At 51.9% G+C, this 23,814-nt stretch overlaps 1 protein-coding gene across 1 annotated transcript; it reads right to left on the bottom strand.

Annotated features, from left to right (window-relative positions):
* Positions 1-298: 298 nt before the first annotated feature.
* On the bottom strand, positions 299-1,883 carry NKX2-5 (NK2 homeobox 5). Its single transcript, XM_032197222.1, has 2 exons — positions 1,604-1,883; positions 299-906 (listed from the first exon to the last, which is right to left on the bottom strand). Exons 1-2 carry the CDS (start codon positions 1,881-1,883, stop codon positions 299-301), a joined length of 888 nt encoding a protein of 295 aa, XP_032053113.1.
* Between the last annotated feature and the right edge of the window lie 21,931 nt (positions 1,884-23,814).

The raw sequence follows: 23,814 nt of genomic DNA on the forward strand, positions 1-23,814 counted from the left end.
AGGCAAGCAAAATGAGTGGCTGCTTTGTAGGAAGGAAGGGGGAGAACTATGGGGCAAAGACCCCGCTGGAAGCGGGGAGCCAGAGGGGTCCGGCACGGCCGGGGGTGGGAGCAGCCCCCCAGTGCCAGCTCCAAACACCGGAGGGCTCCCCACAGAGATGGGTGCCAGGCTCCTGAGCTCCAGCGGGATGCTCCAGCGACCCGTCCTCATCCCCCCGCAGCACCCAAGTGTCCCGAGAGCGGCTCCCAGGCACGGCTGAGGCCCCCCCCCGGTTGTGGGGTTCCCCTGTGGGGCCGCCCTACCAGGCTCGGATCCCGTGCAACGTGGAGATGCCCGCGTTCCCCTGCGGGATGGGTGTCTGCACCGAATTCAAGTCCCCCACGCTGAAGTTCATGAAGTTGTTGCCGGCCGCCGAGGGCTGCATGGGCTGCACGGAGGGGTAGTTGCAGTTGTAGTTGGCGTTGCAGGCCGGGCTGTTGTAGTTGGGGTACGCGGGGTAGGCGTTGTAGCTATAGGGGTTAATGCTGACGTTGTAGGGCGAGCTGTAGGGCGAAGACTCCCCCAGGCAGGGCTTCCCGTCCCGTACCAGCACCGGCACGGCTATCCGCCGGGGCGGCGGGATCCCCACCATCTCGAGGGTCTGATCCTGTCTCTGCCTTTTGCATTTATACCTTCTATTCTGGAACCAAATTTTCACCTGGGTGGAGGTGAGCTTTAGGACGTTGGCTAGATGGTCTCTTTCGGGAGCCGAGAGATACTTCTGCTGCTTGAACCTTCTCTCCAGTTCGTAGACTTGGGCCTGGGAAAAGAGGACGCGAGGTTTCCTCCTCTTCCGCTGTCTGGGGCGCTCGGGATCGTCCAGGTCTCTCTTCTCCTGCTCCAGGCTCTTGTGCAGGGAGCACAGCTCTGCAGCAAATTAAACAGGCAAAGGAAAAAGAGGGAAGGGGTGGAAAAAAATAATTTAAAAAAAAAAAAAAAAAAAAAGGAAGAGAAGAAAAGTGGGGTTAAACAAGCCGTGTGCGCTGAGGAAGACCCCACAGCGCTGTCTCTTCCCCCCGGCCCCACTGCTGCTGGCTCGCTCTTGTGGCAGCGCCGCTGGCTCAGTCCTGCTCGCTCAAGTACCTCTTTAAGCAATTTGTCTTCTTTATTATTGTTATTCTCGTTATTATTATGTTGTAAACAAGGAGGCTCCGCGCCGATTTTAGTCACGCTCGTCTCTGCCACGGCTTGGCTTTCTCGCACGTGTGCCCTTTGCATCGAACCCCGGGCGCGGAGGCAGGCTCAGCAGAGCTATTAATTAGCAATAAAACTTGTCACCTAATTGCTGTTTGGACACAAAGGAGGCCTCGCGTGTGACATTGTGCCTTCACCTCCTGTTTTGGCAGCGAGCTTGGCCGTCGGAGGGCCGGGGATCTTTCCTTTCCGAGGGGCTGCAGGGCCGGGGGGATGTCTGGAGGGGGATGTGGGGGGGATATAGGGGGGATATGGGGTGGAGATGCTTCTCCCCTCGCTTTGTCTCCCCCGAGCCCCTCGGCCGGGCAGCCGGTGCCGGTGCCTCCCCAGCCTCCCCGCTCGCCAGCAGCGCCTCGCCGCCCGCCTTTACCTTTCTTATCCGCTTTGGGGTCCTTGGCCGAGTCCATCTCCGCGTAGCTCTTAACGTAGTAAGGGCTGGGGAAGGCCGCTTTGGCCGGGGGAGGTTCGGGCAGCTCCTCCCGCAGGTCGGGCAGCGCGGGCGGCTCGGTGGCGAACGCCTCCTGCTTGAAGGCGGCCAGCATGCAGGAGGGCGACGGCAGCTCCATGGGGGCCAGGCCGCTCTGGTGCTGCTCCAGGTTCAAAATATCCTTGACCGAGAAAGGGGTCGTCGTCACAGGGCTAGGAAACATGGCAGAGGAGAGAGGGGCAGCGGCCGGAGCCCGGGGTCATGGAAGAGGAGGCGAGGAGCGGCCGAGGTGGAGCGGCGGTGGAGCTCGCCGAGGGGGCACATAGCATCCCCGCCAGCAGCCTCGCCTTGTGCACTGCAGGCAGGTAGGAGCGGACCATAAGGGATTGGAAGGAGGGACTAGGCACTTTTTGGGGGACTTTAGCTTTCTATTGGCCAACATTGCGGTGATGGTATGAGAGATGCAAAGTTGCATGTCACCTAATATAGTAATACATCTCCAAAACATCCCCGCTCGTTTAAAGGGGCGGCACTGTATTTATCCAGCTTTCCCCGCCGAGTTTGTTGATCCATTTAGTAAAAAAAAAAAAAAAAAAAAAAATCCAGAATGGCCTAATGTGTACAAAGCCCCTATCTGATGCCATCTATCATACAGTCAGATTAAATAAACAGGCCGGGAGGAAACCATCAACCAAATATGTGCTGATTTCATTTTTTTTTTTTTTTTAAGCCAAGGAGCGGAGGTTTCGTTTTTAGCATTCTGCAATATCCGAGCGCAGGGACCAGAAAACGGGAGGTCACTGTTGTGCGAAGGGGAAATCCGTGCTTAGGGTTCACCCGCCTGCAAAAGCCAGCTGATAGAGAGCGACCCCCGGGCTCTGGAGGTCGGAACGAGGGGTGTTGTTTTTTTTTTTCCGCCGTTGTTCGTAAAGCTTTCAGCCCCAAACCAACCTTATTTTTTTAAAAAAAAACGCTGTTTGTGCCAGCGTTTGAAAACACGGGGCCAGGGGCCGAGGGAGCAGCAAACCTCGCTGTGTCCCCAGCAGCCGGGGGCGTTACGGCTCTTTCTTGGCTTAGGGGTGGGAGGAAAAAAAAAAATTCCCCCTTGAACGACTTCTTTGGTGCGGGCTGCCCGGCTCCGGCAGGCTCCGAGCCCTGCGGGGCAAGGGGAGCGGAGGCCGGGGAGCGAGCGGAGGAGCCCCCGTGGATGCGGTGAGTTGGGGAGCCCTCGGCCGTGCCCTGCCGGGGAGGCTGCGGCTCGCAGGCAGCCACCGAGGGGCAATTTGTAGGATTTGTCCCCGTGCTCCTGCCAGCAAAGCGTCCTCCTCCCGCTCAAGGGAGAAAATATTTTCCGAGGCGGGGAAAAAAACAGGCACCTGCCCGTAGCAGCCGTCCCTGGGCAGTTTTTCCCCTGCTTCTCTCTCCAGGGAGAGGTTTTGTGTTTTGGGGAAATTTGGTTCAGGATTTTTTTATTTTTTTTCGGGCGATGCTGGGAGTTCGGGACCAGGACTTTGGGGCTCGGGGCTGCAGCAGCGATTGCAACCTCTTGCTGCAGCCTCCTGCTACCGTCCTGGGAGCGGTTTGGTCGTGAATCAGATCCGGATTTTCGCTATTTATCGAAAATATTTACTGAAATATTGCTATTTAGCGGGGGAGGGAGGCGGCACAGCGGCCGTCCCGCTCCTGGCGGCTGCGCTTCCCCCGGGCTTCGCTGGGGAACGAGTCCCGAGGAGGCCGGGACAGCTCGGGGGGGATTTTCCTCGGCTGTAGGAAAAGGGGAGAAGCTCCCTGGGAAGGTGGAGGCAGCCTCGGCAGCCCCGCTCAGCCCCAGCCCGCTTCGTGGTGCACAGCGCGGCCGCCTTCCCGGTCCCGTTGTCTCCTTTCCGTTACCCTACAAGTTTATTGGGATAGGCTCGGTAAATACCAAAATAATGAAGCGGCCTCCACCTCCCCTAAAAGCCCGAGCGGCGGCTGCAGGTCCGCCTGTTTTAGGGGCTGAGAAACCCGGGTCCAGCCGAGGTGCTGGGGAGGGAAAACACCCGTCTCGGCTCGGTCTCGGAGCTCGTCGAGTGGGGTGCGGAGGCTCTGCCTGCCCCACAGCCCCTTCCCCATCCTGCTGAGCCCCAAGGGAAGCGGCTCCGACCCCAGCGGGGTCCGGCCCCGGCTGCCCCCGGCCCGCAGCGCATCCCCGCCGGGGCGTCCCCGGGGAGGAAGAGGAGGAGAGAGCCGCCGGGCACCGAACAGCCCCGAAGCGAGGCCTGGAGGGCTTCCTCCAGCCCCAAATCAGCCGGCGGCTCCCGATCGATGTGGGCCCGGCTGCAGAGGGTGGAAGTGATTAATTGAACGATAAGCCGCAGCTATCATTTGGAATGTCATTAATGCGGCGGGGAGACATTCATTGGAGACAGACAGCGTTATCTCCGCTTTATCTTCAACAATGCATCACTTTTAATACTGCAGTTTAGAAACAAATGGGGGCTTTAGCCTTAGCCCTTCTCTGCGTGTTTATATTTTTGGAAGAATCACAACTAGTGGGAGTCCCGGCCTCGGCCCCCTGATAAATGAACATTAGCACTTTTTAGAACTACTGTATCAACAAAAAGAGCTGCAGGGCCGCAATAATTGGTGAAAAAGCAAACACTCCGCAAAGAGAGGCCAGGTCTGCTCTGTGTCCGGCTGATTGATGAATAAGCCCCTGACACACAGCAGCTCACGGACTTTCCGGGTCGGGGCTCGCCACCCGCTCCCCCCCTGCCCCTCTCCCCGGTGCTCTCCAGTTCGCTGCTCCGAGCCCGGCTCCGTTTTCGTGGCAGGGCGGAGGGGCCGAGGCTCGCCCCGACAGCCGGGGCTGGCTGCGGGCACCTCGCACCGCCGTCCTTTATGGCCCCGCACACCGGGCTCCGCACCCTGCAGGCACCTCGGCTCTGGGGCTGGCACCCAAGGGACCTCCTGGCCCTCAGCAGGAGGGTCCCGAGACCCCGGGAGGCGCCGGGCATCACCGGTGCCCGGCCCCCCGAGCTGTCCCGCACCGCTCCTGCGGTGCTTTGGGGTCGCTTTGGATCGCTCCGGACTAAGCGTGGTCCCCGCGCCCCTTTGATTTTCACACCCCTCGTCGCTTCTTTCCGCGCTTGTTAAATGAAATTCGTTTAAATACATGTGCATGGATATAGAGAGAGACCTTTTCTCGCTGAAAACAAACAAAAAATCCACGCAATTAGTCCCGGAGAGCACATCCTCCCTCCCCCCGAGCTTTCGACACCTCGGACTGTTTAGAGAGCGAGATGGGGCCTTTTAAAAAGTTTTCCTCTTAATGCCAGCCGGTTAAGACGTCCAGGGCCCCCTCCCGCTCTAATTCCCGGCTATCTCCCAGGACTCTGTTTATACCTCGCCGGTAAACGCCGGGTTTTGAAACCTTGTCACTAATTGAGTGCTAACACTTCAGGTGCTATAGATTTGTTAAGAGCCAGTAGTCCCGAAATAGCCTATTAGGGTTTCGTTGCGCGACCTGGTGCCAATCTCCCAGTTCCCCCCTGGGAGCCGCTGGGACCTCGGCATCCCCCGGGGCTGCCCCGGTTTGGGGAAGGGCTCGCTTCGCCCCTCCGCCTTTCTGCGGGGAAATGTGGCTTTGGAGCTGTCCAGGCGCTTCGCTCTGCCGCGGCTAAAATCGCCTCCTGTCCTCGTTCTGATTTTTTTAATTATTATTATTTTTGCTCTTTTTTTTTTTTTTTTGCCGTAACGAAGCGCGCTTTTCCCCGCCGAGCTGCTGGCGAGGAGAGCGGCCCCAGCCTCCAGCGCTTCATCCAGGGGATGGAGCAAGGAGGAAAAAGAAAAAAAAAAAAAAAAAAAAAGAGGGAGAAGTTTGACCTTGACGCCCAGGGCAGCGGCGAGGGGCCCTTGGCGAGGGGCCGGGGCTCGCTGCGGCATCCCCGGGCTGCTGCTGTGCGCTCCGGGAGGCTGCGGCACCCGGCCGGGAAGCACGGCAGAGCCGCCCGGCTTCTTCATCCCCGCGTTTTGAGGCCATTTCTGCAAAAAAAACAGACCAAAAGCAGCGCGCTCTGGTGGGGTTTTGGTAGGCGCCCCCGCGGGAGCAGCGCTGGGGGGGTGGCTCAGTGGTCGCTCCTCTGCCTCCGCCGCTGACCCGGGCAGGGGGACTTCGGGACAGCAAAACGTGCCCGTGGCTTTTCCCCTGCTGCCCTCGCTGGGCTCCGTGCCTGGAATCTGACAATTAGGCTGGCTCCTGCCCCGCGGGCGCTGGAGGTGGGCTTTCACCCCCCGGCTGAAGGCTGGGAGCCCGTCAGATAAATCCAAGGCTCTGCTTTTACCTCGCCTCTAACCTTTCTGCCCGGGCCGGGTTCGCTGGTGAAAGAGGGGATCTGGGATTTCGCCGTCCTTCCCTTCCCTTCCCAGCTCCTGAGCATTAACGCGGCGATCGCGGTTTTAACGCTGCCTCCGGTACGCGCCGCTCACCTGCCTTCGGGGAAAAGCTTAATTACAGTTAATTACAAAAGCTCTGGGTACGTTTCCCGGGGGAACGCGAGCAGGGCAGAAGCAGTGCGGTTATTTTAGGGGCAGGAAAACCAAACGAAGAGACTTCACGAACGCAACAACGGCTCGATCCGGGATGCGCCGGTGGCGGGTGATGGTCAAAGCCGTTTTAAAACGAAGGACATCGCGGGCTGCCCCCGCAGCCTGCCCCTACCCGCCTGCCCCCGGCGGAGCTGTTCCCAGGAAGGGGGGCAGCCTCCCGGCCGGGAGCATTTCGGGGGGTTGCAGCTCGTCTGTCCTCACGGCGCTTTCCAGAGGAGATCAAGGTCTGACTGCTCGGATGCTTCCTGCTAGCCGTGCAAATCTCATCCGGCTTGGGTGCGCGCTTCGCACGCCGGGGGGGCTGCTCCGATCCCCCCCCCGGGGCCGGGGACTGCTCTTGGTGCACAGCCTGGAAGCGGGGAGGCACGGGTCGGAGGTGGGGAAGGAAAAAGAGAGGGACACATTTAATGTGATTTAATGTTTGGGCTGTGTTTGGCCTAAAGGGGATTTTTACCTCCCCGCCCGGGGTGCAGCCTGGAGCCCCTGCCCTGCGCCGAGCCGGGGAGGGGGGAGGCTGGAGCCGGGCGGGGAAAATTACAGAGCCCTGACCCCCACCTCCGCTCTGGCGTCTCCCGGCGATGTCCCCTCGGGTCCTGCGAGGGCCCAGCCTGTGACCCACAACCGGAGGCGTGAAATCGGCTGCTGAAAGGGCAAGCGCCGGGGCGGGGGGGTCCCTGTCCCCGCCGAGCACCGCTTCCACCCGCAAGGAGCCGGCACCGGGCTCGGGGGCTCTGCTCTACCTCCTCGTCCCAGCACCGGGAAGGCTTCCCCGGTCCTTACCGGGCACGGCTGAGCTGTCCCGGGGGAGGGACACGGCCGGGCCGGAGCTCTCCGGTGCCCTGCGCCGTCCCCACCCGCCCCCGGGGGCTCCTGCGGAGTGCAGGAATGAATTAAAGTGTGAATTAAAAAAAATATGTTAAATAAAAACGAAATAAACTCACGCTAACCTGGGACGCTCGTCCCTGCTTTTATTTTCTGCTTTACGTTTCATCTTGCTTTCCCTCCCTTGCCCACCGGGGAGTTTGATAAAAGGGGAAAAGGGGCAAAAAAGGGGCTCCCCGCACCTGCTCGGCGGGGCTCGGCTGTGAGATTTCTGCCCCCGGGAGCAGGAATAGGGGCAAGGGCAGGATCAGGCCCTCGCCCTCCAGCCGCTGTTTCTCCCGACTCGGGGGAAATAATCCGTAGGGCGCTATCGCAGCTCCGGGGCGGTCGGTGTCTCCGGAGCGGAGGATCCCGGCTCTGCCCCTCTCCAAGGAGCCGTAAAAGCGAAGCTCCGAGTCCTGCTGCGGCTTGGGCTGCAGAGAGAGGAAAGGTTGAGAAGCAGCCTGGGCAAAAATAAGGTAGACGGGAGACAGAGAGTGGCAAACGGGCTGGCGGGATAGGGGTTTTGTCAGCCCGAGGAATATGCAATCGCTGGCGATAAAATACGCCGTATTTCGAGAGCGCGAGAAAAACGAAAATCTTGTAAAACTTCTTTAGATTTTTATTTTTTTTTTATATGTATAAAATTTCCAGGTTTCTTACATCTTCGCAAATTTCTTTTTAAATTTCCGATGCTACTCGCATACCCTCTATTTACCAACCGCGTATTTACCAATATCTACCGTCGCATAGCCAAACCCATCTATTTTTTTCCGCCTCCCTCTCTCCAATTCCCTCATAGCCAATTAACAAGGAATTAGCCCAGCGGCCGAGGGCAGGGCTCGGTGCGGGCGGCAGGCTCCCCGTGCAGCCCCGCAGCACAACGCCGCAATCCCTGATTTTCCATTAAAAAACAGGACTAAGCATATCAAAATGAAATGCACGAAACGGCAAAACTCTCCCGTGAATTGATTTTGGGGATGGGGTTTATTTCGTAAAGAAATAGCAGAATTTTAGTTTTGACTGCCGGTGTTTTCTGACGGTTTCGCACGCTCCCGGGGGGGCGCTCCCGGGGGGGCACTCCCGGATTTTAATCTCACCGACCCTCGCGTCTGGAAGCTAAAATTAGCCAGGGGGAGCCGGCAGGGGATGGGGCTTTTGGGAAGGGGGGATCCGATGGGAAGGGCGAATCCCGGGGAGCCGCTCGGGGGGAGCCAGCGGCCCCCTTCCGTGCCAGTTTTGGAAGCGGGCAGGACAGCCGTGCTCCCCAAACCCTGCCTGCAGCCCCGGGGCAGCACCTGCTGCAGCCCCAGGGACGGGAACACCCGGGGGGGGCACCCAGGGGCCCCGTTCAGGCCCTGTCTCTGCAGCCCTCCAGGGCAGCGAGCTTGGGAAAAAATCCCTGAGGAGGCAATGCAGCCTTCTGGGGCATCTTCGTGTTAAATATTAGAGCCAGAGGCAGAAAAGATCCTTTCTTCCTTCCTGTTTTTTTTTTTTTTTTTTTTTTTTTTTTTTCTGTCCCTGGCCCCTTGCAGTTTTGAATCCGCAGCCCCGATCAGAGCTCAAGAGGATATTTCCTCCTCCAGCGTTTCTCTGGGCAAAGAGGCACCAGCAGATTTTTTCCGTAATGATGAAAACATCTGGCCGGCTCCGAGCTGTCAGGCTTTGCGTTACTTCTTCCCAGATGCCGGCTGCCCCAGCTCAGCCCCTCCGTGCCCTGGCCACTCGCCTGGGCGATGCACTCCCGACCTCTGGCCACGGCCCGCGGATCCTCCACGCTGCCTCTGCACGGGGTGCCCGAAACCTCTGGGACCCTCGCTGTGGCTCCTCGTGTTCGGAAACACTTTTTAGCCATAGCCTGGGGGGAAAAAAGAAATCTATCCCAAAGTATTTTTGGAGGCTTTTTTTCCTTTGCTGTGTCCAGAAGTTGTTTCCACCACTGCCCCCGTGAATGTAGCTCGGGATTAGCTGTCCTGCGCCTTCCAGCCCTTGGCAGAGTCCATCCCGGGGACAGGGGCACTGCTGTGTTTGTAGCCAAAGCCCTTGTCTCTGCTTCTCATGCAGTCAGAACCAGACATGCTTTGGTAAAAATGTGCCCTTGGTTTTGTGTATGTCGGAGCTGGCTTGGGCATCCGCTTTTAAGAAAAGTTAAAAGGCGGTAAATCCCCAAAAGAGAATTAAGGAAATATTAAGTGCTGATTCAGTAAGATCCTAAAGTGCTGGTCACATTTTAAATATCTGGATTTTGAGGATCATTCATGTGCTTGAAGTATTCATAACAGAACCGAGGCCTGAACTACGAATGCTAGTGCACGGTGTAATTTAAAAGAAAAAAGAAAAAGATGAAACAGAACCACCTCTGGAAAATGAACAAAGGTACATCCAAGTGGAATGACTGAAAAAATAAATACTTCCTTAGGCCACAAGAAAACACTCTGAAAGATGCATTTGGTTCCAGTCAGTCAGAGCAGCCTGAGCCCTATCTAGAGTGACTCTTAGAATTTCAGTATTTAAAAAGGAAAGGGGGGATGTCCTATGTTTAAAAATATGACTTTACTTAGCCCCAAAGAAGAATAAACAAAGCAAAGGCAAAAACCTAAATGCCTCTAGAGAAAAAAATGTGTTTAACCACAATTCTAAACTATCCTTTTCCTCCTCCCTCCCCGCTTTTTAAAAAATGGACAAATAACAGCCACGCTCAAAACCATTGTGTTGTATTCTAGCTCCTCTATCTTTGCTCTTGTTGATGCCAAGGTCCATAAAATAACAATAATATTTACAAAATATGAACCTGATCCAGTAGTTCACGTTCAGGCAGAGCTTTGCACTTAAGGTGATGGAAGCTGTGGCAAAACAGGGAGCAGAAAACCACCGTGCATCTCCTGTCCTGGGAACTTCACAGTTCTTCAGGGGAGCGAAAACTCGGCCAGACCGAGCCTTGGCTGTGTTTGTGCTGAGTTTCAGGTGCTGGGCAGGAGGAGGTGTGACTGTGGTGGAGGTCTGGGGGAAGCAGTGTAGGTCCATTTGCTTAGCTGACCCTCTCTCCTCATTCCCACCACGTTTATTCAGAATGACTTGTTAGCTGTAGCTGGATTAACAGGAGGATAAAATGTCTTGCAATACACATTTCTGTTCTGTAGTTTGATGTGAGTAAATGTTGTTGGCTCTGTGATAAGCCCCAGAAGCCCTGGAGTAAATCTGCATTTTGAAATCTGCCCCTCACTTGGCTGGTCGCTGGGCTCGCTCTCAACCAATTTTTATACAAATTCTGCAAGAAGTAAGAAACAGGATAAAAAGGCTGCTGAGCGAGCTGCAAAGTCAGGCACTCAGGATGTGACCCTCTGCTGTGTACGTTCACAGTCAGCAATGGGGCTTTGGGTTTTTAGCTTTGCTTCCCCCCCCCTCCCAGCCTCTGCTTCCCAAAGCACACAGGATGAACAGCGCTCGTGTATCAAGCAGCCACTCAATATTTAGTTTTATCCTTCCTGTTGAGCATGTGGCCCCAGGCCTCGCTCCGCAGCAAGATGTGAGAGCACGGAGGGAGAGCTTTTTGTCTCCTCTGGCATTTCGGGGGTGTCTGAGCTCTTTGGTGCGGGCGGTTCGACCTTCATCATCCAACATGTGGGAGGAAACCAAGGAGGTATTGGTTTTATTCCCTGTTAGGGGGAATATCTCCTCTATGGAGTTATTCCCTATTGCCCAGGAAATTTAAGATGAAGGTTAAAAGCACCCACCGAGCTGGGGCACCCAGTCTGAGCTAGCTGCAGTGTGACTGTAAGTATTTTTTTGTTAAAAAATGCTACAATCATCAAAGAATGTAGAAAGCACAGAGAAATTGCAGTTTAGCAGGGTGTATATCTAGGCCTGCTTACAGTGATTCTCATGTAGGTGACAGAAACGCCTGTTTCTGGTATAGAGGCACAAGGACAAACCTTGTCCTACATGCAGAGCTGTGCCACATTTTCTCAAAGCAAAGACCCCCAGGATTTTTGCCACGCATCATTTCCCAGCCTTGCTCTCCCCTGAGCTTTTCCCGAGTGTTGTCCTTTTGGCTCAACTGAGAAAAAACCCTCAGCAAGTGAAAATATTGGAAATATGGGACAAGTCTTCGCGAGGCTCTGCCCAGAAGTTGCCACGGGGTTGTCAAGCTGCTGTCCCTCGTTCTGTGGCCGAGTGCCACCTTGTGGGACCTGCAGCCCTGCCTGGGAGCCCCCAGGGCTGGCAGGGTTTGGGGGAAAACAGGGTGTTTTTGGGTCCCCAGGATGTGGGTGCCATCTGGAGCAGAAGCCTCTCGCTGCTGCCTGAGATGCTGGGCTTCCTCGGGAGCACAGAACAATAACTGGAGGATAACCTCGGGGCATGAAATCGGAAAAAGCCCAAAGCAGAGCAGAATGTAACGCGGCCCACCACAGCCATGTCGTTCCCGTCTTTGGCTCACCGAGGGCAGATTTTATCAGTGGCCATCCAGCACAGGGGTGAAAGGCTGTCTCCAGATGATGAGCTCGGAAAGCTTGTGTGCATGAAAAGACAGCGGGGAGAAAAAAAAAAAAAGTTTCTCTAGGGAAGTGCTTTGAACTGATTGTTTGCAAAACTGCCCTACTCGGACTCTTTTTTTGGGGGGGGATTAGAAACCTACAGCAGACAGGTGCTGCTAGCGTGAGCGTTTGCCCACTTTGCAGACACTAGGGTTGTTCTGAAGGTAGAAAAATCAGAGCTCCTTGCTTTTTGTTTACTTTCCCTTTTGTAAAACCAAATCCATTTAGCCACAGTTCTGCAAGTGAGCAGCCTGTTTGTACAAATTCTAGCGTCCTGCCCGCTGCTTTTCCAGGGAATGCTATCTCTGTCTGCTCTGCCTTCCCCCGTCTGGTTTCAGACACCCCATCCTTGGCGTGGGTTTACTTCTATCAGTTGTGGTGGTGCGTGTTTAGGACGTGGAAGGCTATCCTTAGGAGCAGGAGCTGTTACCTCATCACACAGACGTTAGGTGGGTCCGGCTTTTGATCACTTCGTTAGCTCAGACTTGATTTGACTGCCAGGGCAATTGGATGCCCAATACACCAACGCATCCTGTCAAACCCATCCCGCTCTCCTCTCTGTCATCGAAGTCTTGAGATAAGCAGTAGCGAAATGTCTGTCTGGGAGGTGGAACTCGCAGCTTCTGGTCTAATCCATGCTGGGCTCCAGCACAAGTGTCTACCGAGGATCTCCGAGCAGGACGGTTTACACAGGACGTGCTGGTGGGTAAATTTAGAGTTGACAACTCCCTTCCCCAATTGCAGGACTTAAGGACAGTCCTATCAGGTGGCAACTGGCTGGGGGAGTATTTATAATCCATTTGCTGACTGGAATTAATAGGAATCTGTCATCCCTTGTGCCACTTGGGAAACCACGTAGCTGCGGGTTGATGATGCCAATAGCTGTTGGTGATCTTTTTTGGCAATAGCTGCACTCGTTGTTCCCGACGGCCAAACGGATTTCGGGCTCTGCAGAAAGCTGTCACCGAGATAAAGCACCGTCCACATCCTCCTTCCTCCGGGCTCTGCCGACTCGGGGGGACGGGGGATTTGGCACGGCCGGGAGATTGCAGCCTGGCTGTGGCCGGAGCACAGCTGGCAGGTCCGAGGAGCTGACAGCTGTCGGGGAGCACTCGGAGCTTCGTTCCTCTCAGTGCAGAGCAGCATCGTGTGCTCGCGCCTGGTTTCAGCAGGGAGTGCTCCCTGTTAGCTGGATCTGCATGCACAGATCTGGGACTTACCCTGTTTAAGTAGGTGAAACACAGCCTGAAGGCTCCCAGGCAGGTCCTCCAAGGAAGAGGTGTTCACTGCTTTCTCTTCTTTGGCTTCCCAAACTGGGTTGGATTTTGTGGTTCTGAGGGCTGAACTGCGATGTCAAAACGAAGCCAGTTAGAGAGGTTTTTGGAGCAGAAGGGCAAAATGTTGGCACTGAGTAAGATCCACAGTGAGAGGGGGGCTTTTTGGGGCCGCAGTGTCAGCAGAAAGGGTGGTGAACTGGTTTGCTCAGAGCATCTTCCCTGCAGCCAGGTTTAGGAGGAGGCAGGGGAATAAGCACAGCTTTTTATTTTATTTATTTATTTTATTTATTTTATTTTATACTTTATTATTGTTATTATTATCTATTTTGCATGTATACAATAGTCTGGAAAATAGCAGGGCTGTGAAAGCCCCTGGGGCAAGGGGAGTGCCCTTTGTGCCCTTCCCTCCTCCTCTGCCAAAGTATTTTGGGGAGCCAGCCTTGGCATTGGTAAACCCCTCGTGCCTGTACGTCCAAGTCGAGGATGCTTCTACATTTACATGTGCCTGCTTCTCTGACAGCAAGGCCTGCAGCAGATCTTGCCTTGGGTACGTAGCACTGCCAGGCTGGCTGCTTGCCCTCTGACTTGGCTTTTCCATCTCCTGGTGAGCCGAAGCTGCTTGTGTGATGTCAGGCACCCACAGACACCCTGGCCCATGCCTCCTGGATGTGTGTCCAGCACTCTGTTCCAGCTTGGCAGCTGGATAAGCTAATTGTGTTAGTTTTCTTCTCTCAAACAAATTAAACTAAAACAGCACAGCTAGCTAACCCCCCCCAGAAGGCCCAGATCCATTCCTTTTTTACAGAAGCTCCAGATCCATCCCTTCTTCACTGTTCTCCTCCATCTTCTTTATTCCCTTCCTTACCAACCTGAACCATCACGTTCAGTCAGTCTTTTCCTAGCTGTTTGATATGAATGCCTCGCTGTAGCTCCTTGTATATGTTAAAAGTAGCAGTGGGTTTCATCAGCAGGAGTCGCCTGTAAACAGCATGCACCCTAAGAGCACCCACAGAGGAGAGGTTCATGGGCTGCGAGCAGCCAAACGTCCCCATGCTCCATTTAACAGCCACTGCTAGAGCTCCTGCTCCTGGGAGAAGTGAGTTGTGTCTCAAGGTTTCCTGAAAATACCATCACTTGGCTTAGCAGTTGTGTAATACAGCATTAGTATCTGGGATCCAGCACCCCAAGCATGTAGCCTCCTCTTATTTTGGCCTCCGTGGATGTGCACAAGGAAGGCTGAATGGATGTGTCGTGGGGAAAGTCCCAGTCCGAGGTACCTAGGGGTGGGAGCTTCCAGGTTTCAGGAAGGTGGGGTGTGTTTGAATGGAGAAATATGAAACCGTAACAACCTTCCCAGAAGGAAAAAAAAAATGAAATTAGGGAAAAAGATTCACTCTGAAAATATACAACCCTTTGAAGCTGAGTCAGCCTGGAGACTGCATACTTGTCCCACTCTGCCAGTGACCCTAGCTGGTTAGAGGAGATGGAGTGGCTGTCCCATGTTTGAGAGCCACGACTGCAACACTGTTGTTATCTCAGTAGAGCTATGATATTCTCATAGCATGATGCCCCTACGCTGGGAAGCACATCTATGTGCTTCTTGCAGCAGCTCAGCTAACATTTTGCACACTGTCGTGGTCCAGACTGGGCTGTAACCTGTTGTAGCAGCTTGAAATTAAAAAACAAAACAAAACAAACAAAAAAGGACAAAAAAGCAAGGCAAATACTTGGCTTTTTTTATTATTGTTATTATTTTCAGACTTGCTGGCAGACATTTACTTTTAATTGCAGGGTAGCTTATGAAATGGTCATTTTCTAAAAGAAATGAAACATAGGTAAAAACGTAACTGGAAATTTTAGACTGCTTTTCTGTGTTGGAAAAGAAACAACTCAATTTGATGATTTTTTAATTTTTCCTCATGCCTCCTACCTTAGTAGATCTAATAAATGGAAATAAGAGATGTCACTGTTATAGCTGAAAGGAGTTTTGAAAAGTAATGAATTTCTCCAGGGTTTTGGTATTTCTTTTTGCATTTAGCTCTGATTGCAAAGGCTAACGGCCCGCCTCTGTCTCTTCCACTACTTACACAACAACCCTTTTCCTTGGAAATAGAGTTCACCCACATTTGATCTGCAGCCACTAAAAGCCAAGATCTTTTAAAGGCATTTATAACATATTCCAAGCCCCTCCTCCCAGATTTTAGACCCGGAGAGATGAGCCCATTAAGACAAAAGGCTGACGCAGTGATAGCTTGCTGGAGAGCCGCGAGGAGGCTGGTGGTGCTGCTGGGGAGCCGCACGCCTCACCTCCTCCTAATCCTCCGAGAGCCCGGCTCCCTCCCCACACCAATGCCATCTCCCTGTGTTGGCTGGGCAGTTTTTTTCCTGCTCCTGTGCCCCACATGGACGTGGCTAGCTTTCAGGGCTCTGCCACCAGTGTGCTGGGACACTTGGAAAAAATATCAGAAATCTGCCCTGAAGTTTCTAAGCAGGAGCTTAGATTTCATTTCATACTGTTTTCTGCCCACAGACCGGGCAGAATCCTCCTCAGATGTTTCAGATGTTGCTTCTAAACCCAACAGAAATGGGTATCAACGTGTCTGTATCAAACACATCTCCCTCGTATATGGGGAAAATTGTGCTTCCTTTAGGGATGGTGTACACTGTCTTTCCAGACTCCCACATCTGATAGCTTCTTCCTATTTTATTTTATTTTATTTTATTTTATTTTATTTTATTTTATTTTATTTTATTTTATTTTATTTTATTTTATTTTATTTTATTATTATTTTTTTAAGTTAATTAACTGTCACTATGCCGGCTATGTCAGAGGAGGATCTTGCATCTTACGCTTTCAGATGAAAGTTCCTGGAAGTTTTAAATAAAACTTGAGGCAGGTTTTGATGGGGTTAGCTTAGGGCAAGTCATGAGTAAAGTGGCAGTGGATAATACACAGAATTTGCCACCTAGCCTGAGGCTTCGTGGAAAGGTACGGAAATTTTTCTCGTTTCACATATTGCACACACACAGAGAAAACTGTGCCATACCCCACAACTTGTTTCACACCAGATCTTCTCAGTGTCTGAATTTAACTTCAAGCCCACGTATGTTTCAGCAGAGAACTATATTGCGCATCCCTAAAGCACATGAACTGCTGGAAATTGGCACAAATTTGTCGCCAAACAGAAAGTAGAGAAAAGGCTCCATTCCAGAAAGTCTGTTGCCAGATGGTCATTTTGAGCAGAAGGAGAAGAAGAAAATGTTAAATACTGCTCTGCTTTCGAGAGTGGTTTTCTACATGCAGTTAGTGCACAGTAATGTTACTGGTTGTTCTTTTCAAAGTAGTGTCAAGAGGTGGATGTATTTACTATATTGACGTGTCTGTTCGCAGAAATGAGGGTAAAATATGTGCTTAATACCCTAGACTCTTACATTTTTCTGTACTGTGTCTCCTTGTCTTCTCCATGCCTGTATCAAACACGTTTCTGTGTGGTGCCGCTCACTACAGACCAGTCCATGGGTGCTGTTACTCATCCTCCTTTTTTTTTCCAGGCCCTTAATTCTTCCAATATATTTCTGGGAATCGAAGTTAGGCAGAAGGTCTGTAATTGCCTGATCCTTCCCGTCCCCTGCTTTTGAAGGGAGATGCTGCCTTTGCCCTTTGCCCGTCTGCTGGTATCTCACCTGTCCCTCACAAGTTCACTAATGGCCAAGATAACCGGCTCTCCGAGTACCCAAGGATAAAATTCCTTGGGGACAGCAGTTAGGAAATATCGCTCTTATCTACACAGTCCCAGCTCCTTCTGTCCCCACTCACGACAAAGCTCCTACCCCTGTCGCTGCTATTAATTGTGGTCCCCGTTGGTAATTTTGGCAAAAAGAAGAGTGAAAGAAGGCGGTGAGCGCTCGGGCATCATCTGGGGACGTGCAGAGCATCTCCCCTGCAGGCTGCAAGGCTGCCCAAATCCCGGGGCGCTGCAGGAGGAGGCAGCAGCATGGGGGTGCCGAAATGACCCTCCGAGGAGCCTCTGGTCTCTTCTTCCTCGGTGCCCGCAGCCCTGCGCTTCCCACCTGCAGCAGGAGGCGTGCGGAGCTCTCCTGCCCGTCTCTTGGTGTGGAAATTGTGCGGTGCAAGGTTGCCTTCAAGTGCAAGCAGGAAGGTACTGCAGGGACGGGAGGGTGAGGGCTGCAAAGGCTGGGACACGTCTGGGAATTGTGCTTCCAGCTCAGGGCACGAGAATCTGCAAGTCACAGAGCCAGGACCTCCTGTCCCTGCAAACAAGCCACAAACAAACAACAAAACAAAAACAAAAATCACCAACAGAAAAGAAAAAAATCATCCCCAAATCACCCAATTCTCAAGTAAGTTTGAGAATTATTGTGTTCTCAAAATACAATAACCTGAGAAAATATAACTTTATATAGTTTATATAGCTAGTTTATACAGTTGCAGTATATAACTTTGGTAATCCCAACCACACTCCGTGGCCTGCACACCCCACAGAGTTCAGGACCAGCTCATTCCCCTTTCCCACTGCTGCATGCACAAGTGAGCAGTGGCTTTGTGGGACAAATTGGTGTTGGTAAAAGGAAGCAAAGCTTCGTCTTCAGGAGCCAATGCAGGTTGTTCTCAGCCCTCCTATCATTGTAATCTGAGGGGTTTTCTTTCACAGAACTAAGTTTTGATGAAAAAAAAAAAAAATCATATCTTGGTTGTAGCTAATTTTGATCCTTTTAGATAATTTTTCTCATTAAAAAAATTCAACCTGCCTCAGAATTAACAACACAAATAGTCCGAGTGTAGCTTTCCTGAAAATTGCCTTCTCAAAATTTAATTTATTTTCTTAGAAAGGCTCTGGAAATAATCACTTAAAACTTAATTAAACTAAGTTAAAGTTAATATTAAGTTTTCACATTCCAGACCCCATTGGCCATTTTTTCCCCTTGGTTCTAAATTAATATTTTTCCCATTTCAAGCACATGTAACTTCTCTGCTGTTCCTTTATCTGGGAAATCTGGGTACTGACATGAGAAAGCAGTGTCCTCTAGGAAAAGTGGTGAGACCTAATTAAGAGCCATCAAACACACTGAAATGTGCAGTGAACACCCCACATGCTCAGTGTCCTTTCTCTTCATCCTGGCATGCCTGGTATCACCCAAGCAGAGGGAGGCAAGAGTGTGCAGGGTCATTCTGTGTTGCTGCTATGGCTTCAGTCGCATCCTTCGCTCTTCCAGGTGCTCAAAATTTGTGTGAGAGAGGGTGGAAGATCTGGAACTGGGGAACAACGTATTGTAAGGCACAGAATTTAGCAGCTATCCCATTCTAGCTGGATGAAAAGCAGCCACCAGCGCAAGAGACAGGCAGAAAAGGGCTATAAGGGAAGAAGAATATAGCAGTGAAACACCGAATCCTGCAAACTCCTTCCCAGGTCATTCAAAACCAGTGCTGGTGCTGGATTTTGTGGGGGATGCTAGGGGCCACGACTCTCCATCCCTAAGCAGCCTTTCAGCTATTGCCCTGCCCGTTGTGCTCCTGGTTGCAGCTGCAATCCGGACTGCCGTGCCCTCCCGCTCCACCTCTCCGTGCTGCTGTGCAGGAGGTGCTTTCCTCCCTCCTGCTGCAAGATGGTGCTGCAGAACAGGGAAATGCGCCCGTGCCAGAGCCGCTCGGAGGCAGAGCGCAGGAGGTGTTGCTGCTGGAGGACAGGGCCTGCCTGCCCTGCAAAGTGTGTGCGGGGCTCTCAGCGGGTGCTGGGGCAGCAGGGGGGGGACCAGGAGGTGCAGGAAGATGCTGGAGCACGCTGGGGGCTGCATCTCGCCTGCACCAATTCCTCCTGCCCAGGGACAAGCAACCCATTGCTGGTGATCCCTCCGTCCGTCTGTGCCACAGATACGGGGTGTCAGGGCAATGCGGGTGGAAATTCCCCCTCTGCCTTTGCGTGTGTCATGCGCAGGGACGGGACAGCTTTGGCCTGAGCGTGGTGGGTTGGTATGTCCCCGAGTGATTGAACTGGCTGCGTTTGTCAGGCTTTAAGTCACAATGTTCATGTGAATCCAGCCCTGCTCTGCACTGATGTAAGCTTCAGTTATTTCCTTGAAGAAATCCTGCTTCACGCTGGGACAGTCTGCAGCCAGACTTGCTGGCTAGTGCGCCCTGGTGAATCCAGTGGCAGCAGTTTAAGATATCACTGCCCCCAGCTCTCCGGCTTGTGTTCTTGTGGGATATGTCCAACCCTCAGACAGATCAAGGCATATCCCCATCATTCCACTTCTCCAGCCTCATAGCGTGTGTTTTTTGGGGGCAAACTGACCTTTGCTGATGACTTAGGCTGTTGTAATAAACTCTTCTTCAGAGCTCCCGTGATGGAGGTGTGCATCCCATGAGGCCGGTTTTGCTCCAGGAGTGGTGACCATAAGCAAGCCACAGCAAAATCCTTTGGGTGTCTTAAACTGGTCAACTGTGGTTGACCAGAGGATGTAGGTCAGAGCCCTAAATACAGCCCTTGCACTTCATTTGTTCTTGTTTTTACCATACCTGTACCCATTTACTTACAGAGTTATACAACTTACCATGTGTTTATTTGGATTCTCTGTAGGAGGCCTTATTGCGAAAGAAAATGGTGCATGGAACATTTGCTATTTTATTATTATTTTTTTAAAAGTTCATTTTCATTAGTAAGTTATCTTAAAACTTTGGGTAGACATGGAAATTCAGAAAAGAAATCACAAGAAGGAATTAAGGAATTATTACCTAAATGAAACTCTCTGATGTATCATATGTATACGAAAAACAAAGTACGTGTAAAAAAGCCTATTCTGCATGTAAAACTGATGTATTAGAGATTGTTTCTAAGTGGTGAGCTAACTTAGGTATTTTTGCTGATTGTTTTTCAAGATTTTAGTGCTAGCAGAATGCATTCTGAAATTTTTATTCATGGCTAGAGGAGGAAAATTAAACTTTCCTGCTTTCTAAGCCATTAATTAACACCTGGATGATACAGTACCTGAATCAAACTAATTGAATAAATCAGAATTAAAGGTTTTTTTTTTTTTTGTACTTGCAGTAAAAGTTATTTTCATTAGAAGCTTATTGAGCTTTTTGACCTGCTTTACTCGCGGTCTGTGGCTTCCACCATTTCAGCAGTTTGGCTGTTCTGTAAGATGCTGTCATCATGTATGGTTTGTGCAACTTTTCTATGCAGCACAAAGGATTTCATCAGATTATGGGATAGGGTTGATTCCACTTCTAATATCATTTAAAATGTGTGTAGGTGAAATAATGATAAGTCAATGTTTATTGACACTGAGAGCACCCTTTAGCTGCCCATATATACCCCAGCAGGTTGCTTTTATGCTGACACTGGTTTTGTTAATGGTGATGGCCTTGACTGGGTATAATGTCTTATTTTCTGTTCTCATCCTCATGCCATTTATTCCTAAATGTCCTAGCAGTAGCTGTGAGGGGGTTTGATCATGTTCCTCAGAGCCCCCATGACTCTGCTTCCAAATCTTGGCTGGAGTTGGTTCCCCAGCACAGGCTCCTGAATCCTTTTGTGGGGATGCTCTGCTCTTAGAAGAAGGCTGTGGTCCATTCTGCACACCTAGGTGTCCTGCTTGGCCTCCAGCTGCTGCTCCAGAAGGCCACCGACCTCCAGGAGGTCCCGTGTCCCACCTGCCAGCCCCGAATGGCTATCCTGGATAACCCCCACACCTCAGCTGGCTCCTGACACCCACATTTTGCCAACAAATGCCTTCCAGCTCACACTAGACGTTGCTGTTGTTCTGCTGCGTGATCTGGAGCAAGTCACTTCTCCCTGCTCCTTTCATCCTTGGCTGTGGCTATTTTGAGAGTCACCTCCTTGGTCCATGGGCTCCCTCACACCAGGTATTTACCTGGAGCAGAGGAGTAATACAAGGTAATAACCATGTGGCCCAGACCCACCTGCCAAAAGCAGCAGGTCCAACAGGTCCAACTCGACGTCCACGTGCACAGCGAGCTCCGGCTGTGTGCAGAGCACAGAATTCATGCCCGTGTCAAGCTGGGGCTGCCCGACACCTGGAAATCGAGTAGGGGACTGTACAAGTTGGGGGAGGGACCAGAAAATGGACGGATGGATATAGGAATAGCAGGGAATATGGTGGCAGTGGATGTGGAGTTATCAGTGGTTTGGCTTTCTCCTCCTTTCCAACTGGACAATGCCATCCCTTGGCTCTCGGGCAGGGTTTTCAGGGACTGGAGCTACCTCCTTCCTGTGCTATACCATGTGTGCAGGCGTAGCCTCACTAGCAGCTCATTAGTAGCACTCCCTCCCTTTTCTATTTATTTATTTATTTATTAACCCTTCTTCACCCATCTGGGCAGTGATTGCCCAGCAGAGTCAGCAGAGGAGCGGAGGTGTGATGGCTTTACTTTTAGGGATTTCTTTACTCTTGGTGCCTTCCCCCTCTGCCCAGCCTGTCCCTGCAGGAGACGTCCCTCCTCAGGACACAAGGCAGTGGAGTTTGCCTCCTGCCATCCACCCACAGTGATTCTGCTGAGAAGTGACCAGAGGCAGGTTTTCTCCTTTATTTCTGCCATCAGCTCCATTCCCTTGATACTCCTTGAAAAGGAAATTGTGGCGTGACTCAGGGTTCCCATTTGTCTTGGCTTCTTTCCAAATCTTCGCTGTTCCTTCCCTTTCATTATTTGTCCATTTTTACTCTTCCTCTTTTGTTTCTTATTTCCCTCTCTGCTGCTTTCTTCAATTTTCTCTTTTCCTTTCTCCCCCTTTCTCTTCCTTTCTCCCTCTCTCTTGCTGCTGGATATTATGAGCAGTGACAGCAGCCGCTGGGGGCTGGAATCCAGGGAGATAACAGCACTGCCATGAGAATCCGTCTGCTCGGCTACAATTAGCCCTGCTGATATCTTTCACCTGGACAGAGCTGCCTTATCATTGCTACTTCTTGGAAAATGAAGGGTCACAGATACCGATCGCAGATAGCACGACTCTGGCATTTCCCTCTGGTTTTCATGTTGCTGGAATCCCTTTTTGGCTCCCTTCTCCATATGATTAGTTTTGCATCTCTCTTGTTCAGCTGTGCTGCTGTCAGATGGAAAGCAGGCACCGCAGCTTTCCAAAGGGCGCACGGCTCAGGCAGAGACCCGGCTACATTTACCTGATGTGAGCAGCAGCACACGTCCGTGGATCCTGCGTGTTTCTGAAGTTCAAAGCCAGAAATAAAATAACGCGTCAGTGCCCCAGGGCCTCTTTATGGTAAGTTGTTGCCCTGTCTTTGGAAACTCTGGAGAAGGGCGCAAGCCAGAGCCAGCTGGGCTTGTTAAGCACTGGGCCGATCCACCCACCCTTCTGCTGGCTGCTTGCGCAGTTCCTGACTAGCAACGTGAAGATATTGGCAAATGCTGCCACGGCTTTTTTTTTCCACTGTGGATGAGTTTTGGCAACTGCTTCTTGAGTCCAGAGACAGCGTGGTTGTCCTTCGTGGTCTTTGTTTTGGTGGCAAGTCCACCCTGATAAAAAAAAATTGTAGTCCCAGCTTTGCATTTCCCTGCTTCCGATACCTTTCTTTCTGTTGGCCTTATAAACACAGCTCTGTAGCAAGAATAAACCCCGATTTCTTCCCTCTCTGGCCTTTGAAAGCTTCTAAATGGAAGAATAAGATCAGCAGCAGGGCTGCATTTAGCTGAGATGGAGACACCCTTTCTGCAACTCTTTGTGTCTTCCTTCTCTCTTGCTTGTACGTAACTTACGGGCACAGTTGCTGTTGTTCGGGATCTGCTGGGCTGCATGTAGAGAGGTGAAGAGATACTGAAATTAAACTAATGGCTCTGGGTCATAGCCGGATGAGAAAGCCTGCACTGGCAGAGAACTGGTGGCCCGCTGACCACTTCATAAAATGCCCTTCAGGACAAAGCAGAGATCCTTGATAGTGCTTTCTCTCTGTTTTTTATGCCCCTGATTTGCTCCATTTGCAGCCAGTGCTCAGTGGGAATCAGCATGGCCCTAGGAGTCAGAATGGAGATTTCCAAGTCTTTCCTTCTCCTTTCCCCCTGATCTGGTTGGACTCCAAGTCCCTTTTTGCCATTTTCCTGTGAACTCACAGCTATGGATTGCAGTCTGGGTTGGGGTCTGTAGTACTGTTTCTGCCAGTAGCAGCATTTTAGCTGACTGCGTGCCCTGTGGCTGTAACCTGTGAGGTGCTGATACCGCTGTCACAGCTCCGGCTGGCTCTGTGTGCCGCCAGATTGCTCAGTACCACATATCCACCTTGAACATGTGAACATATTTGCATTTTGGTCAGCTGGAGCACACAGGTTGGAGCCAGCTCTGTGCTTCTGCAGTGACCACGGTTGGTGAGATGGCGATCGGGGTAATCCCTGCCAGCACGAGCCAACACGCTGGGGGCACCAGCCCGCGTTTTGTGCTGTACCCAGTGCATGTGAGGGTCCCTAATACCGGACCCGCTGTGCTTCTGCTGGAGAAGTAAGCTGTGTTTGCAGATGTGTGAGTGTCACTGAGTGTAATAAAGCCAGGGTTGTGTAAGAGTTACTACATGTGTCCAGCGGTGTGACTACACCTGCGGCACTGCACTCGCAGCCGGGCATAGCCTCGAGTGCAGCCCCTGCTGGCAAGGGCACAGGGCTCGTAGTCCCCCGCTTCCCGCTGATGTCCTCCAAAGCGAATCCACAGTCAGAGTAACTGGTTTCTAACGGCTCAATACTTGTTACGGCTCCTGGAGGGTTTTAAGTTAACTCATTGTCTTGTCCTCAGGAGAACTGCAAAGATGTGAAAATACTCATGGCTCTCTTTCAGAGCCAAGGATGGGTGTTGCTCTGGGTTTCTTTATCCTACGGAGCTTTGAGTTACTGCGACAGCCTCTGCCTTCTCCGTCCTGC

Source organism: Aythya fuligula, chromosome 14 (genome assembly GCF_009819795.1).
Source record: "Aythya fuligula isolate bAytFul2 chromosome 14, bAytFul2.pri, whole genome shotgun sequence".
Classification (NCBI taxonomy): Eukaryota; Metazoa; Chordata; class Aves; order Anseriformes; family Anatidae; genus Aythya; species Aythya fuligula.